The sequence below is a fragment of the Apis dorsata genome, unplaced genomic scaffold (assembly GCF_000469605.1).
Source record: "Apis dorsata unplaced genomic scaffold, Apis dorsata 1.3 scaffold_323, whole genome shotgun sequence".
Classification (NCBI taxonomy): Eukaryota; Metazoa; Arthropoda; class Insecta; order Hymenoptera; family Apidae; genus Apis; species Apis dorsata.
Window position 1 is genome coordinate 292667 of NW_006263591.1, and position 2564 is coordinate 295230.

The 2564-nt window shown below is 22.1% G+C and overlaps 1 protein-coding gene across 1 annotated transcript in view; it reads left to right on the forward strand.

Annotated features, from left to right (window-relative positions):
* The window catches only part of LOC102672070 (potassium voltage-gated channel protein Shab-like), a 35938-nt gene that overhangs the window by 10446 nt on the left and 22928 nt on the right, over nucleotides 1-2564 (forward strand). Inside the window, exon 4 of the mRNA XM_031511448.1 lies at nucleotides 3-507. Within this exon, the coding sequence (XP_031367308.1) occupies nucleotides 3-507 (505 nt within the window). The remainder of the gene's footprint in view (nucleotides 1-2; nucleotides 508-2564) is intronic.

Consider the following 2564-nt stretch of genomic DNA (forward strand, 5'->3'; position numbering starts at 1 on the left):
TTTATGATTATGAGGTCGAAGGCTCTTAACCGCCGAGTCTCGATCAACGTCGGTGGTGTTAAACATGAAGTTCTATGGCGTACTCTTGAAAGGCTACCTCATACACGTCTAGGCCGTTTAAAGGATTGCAACACGCACGAAGCGATTACTGAACTATGCGATGATTATTCTCTTATCGACAACGAGTATTTCTTCGATCGACATCCGAAATCTTTTAGTTCAATTTTGAATTTCTATCGTACCGGAAAACTACATCTTGTTGATGAGATGTGCGTATTGGCGTTTAGTGATGATCTCGAATATTGGGGTGTTGATGAGTTATATCTTGAAAGTTGTTGCCAACATAAATATCATCAGAGAAAAGAACATGTACATGAGGAAATGCGCAAAGAGGCAGAATCGCTCAGGCAAAGAGAAGAAGAAGAATTCGGCGAAGGACAATGTGCGCAATATCAGAAATGGCTGTGGGATCTTCTGGAGAAACCAACTACATCCATCGCCGCAAGGGTGAGTGATATTGTTAATGATCAAATATGTTTTTATTATATAAAGCTTATTAATAATTATTAAGTAATAAGATGGAATGATAATTATGCGTACATTGATTTGGAGAAATTTTCAAAATGAATTTACGGAAAAAAATTGGAAAGGTATTTCTGAATGAAAAAGAATTTGAATTTGAAAAAGAATATTATAATAATACGAAAACATACTATTAATATTAATAAACTCTTAATTTTTATTGTCATTGATTGCTTAAGTACTATTATCATATAGATTTAATTTTAATAAAATATTTAAAATTTTCTATAATTCTTTTTATATTTTTTTTTTTTAAACTTTTAATAAAATCGATTTGAATAAATCAATTTTTTTCCATATTTTGAATTGTATCATTGGAGAAATGATAATTTTATAATTTTATTTTCTTCTTTTTAGTTTATTGACTTTAGATGATTTTTCCATTTTTTTATAATTTAACAAAATAATACAAGATTCAAAATAACTTTAATACTTAAATAATTGTTTGTTTTAAATGATGATGTTGAAAAATTTAATTTATTAATAATTTATTAAAAGTTCATTAATATTTTGTTATTATACGAGAATGATGTTAAGTTTTGTTCACTAATTTACTTACACTCTCTCCACATTTACAGTTTGTGCTGGAACCATTATTTGAAGAAAGGTACTATTAAATTGATAGTAGAATATCAATTCGATATAGTTCTTCTATATCTAGACGATACATTTTCTATATCTAGACGAAAGTAGTACAAACATTTGCGACATATGTGATTTTGTAATTCTAATCTCGTAATAGAATGATAATTAAAATAGTACATATTATATATATATTATATTATATATATGTCAATTGATCGAATTTGGATTTTGGCTCAGACTTTAATGACTATAGTCAATAATTATATTTACTTTTTACGTGGAAAAGTTCTATCACCGATTTTTAGAATATTTAGTAGATTTTTTTCTTTTTTGTAAATCATCCCCATATATAGATAGATATTTGAAAATTTTTAAATTATTTGCTTTTGAAATTGTTTATGATTTAAATGTAAATTATATTATTTGACTATGCGTTTGTCATTATATATGTTACATTTATCATAGAACTATAAGAATAGTTTTGATTTATACTTTGTTTCAAGAATATTTTTTTTAAACATATTCTTTATTTATTTCTTTATAATACATAAAAATTAAATTCTAGAATATAAACTATATATTTTATAAATAATATTAAATTCAAGTTTCAGAATAATAATTGATGAAAACATTCGAAATAAATTAAAAAATTAATTTATTAGTATTTAAAAAATATAATAATTAATTATTATCTATAATAATATTTAATAAATATTTAATTATTATATTAATAAATATTTAAGTAATAAATATTTATTTATATTATTTTAGATTAGAAATTTATTTTTTTATCTAATATTCATCATGATTATCTAAAAAAAAATTTTAAAAAATATGTTTAAAATGTAGATTTATATAAAATATTAATATATTCATGGAATATTTTTGGAAAATCGACTTTAAATATCAATTGAAACTAATTTATTAAATTATAAGCAATTGAAATTTTGAAATTGAAATGAGATACAGAATAAAACAGATATCTTGTTTTATTTAATAAAAATTTAAATTGTTCAATAAATATATCTTAATCGAAATTTTTGAATCAACTTTTATATTTGTTTTGATTTTTTATTTGATTCGACTCTCCAAAATGTTCCATGAATATATTAATATTCTGAAAGTATGTATTTAGGTTTATATAATAGTATTATAACAATTTTTAATTTTAATAATAATTAAATAAAATAATTTACATTTGAATTACTTAAAAAATTATTAAATTATACTTTTAAAAGATTTAAAATTTTTTAAGTCTGTCTCGATACTATTGTGCATGGGTCTTAAAAGTTAATCAAAGTCAGCGACTGAAAACTATAATTTTTTCTTTTTTTGTTAATATGACAAATACAATATAAATGAAAACAATGAAAAAGCACTTCTAAATCATTATTTTT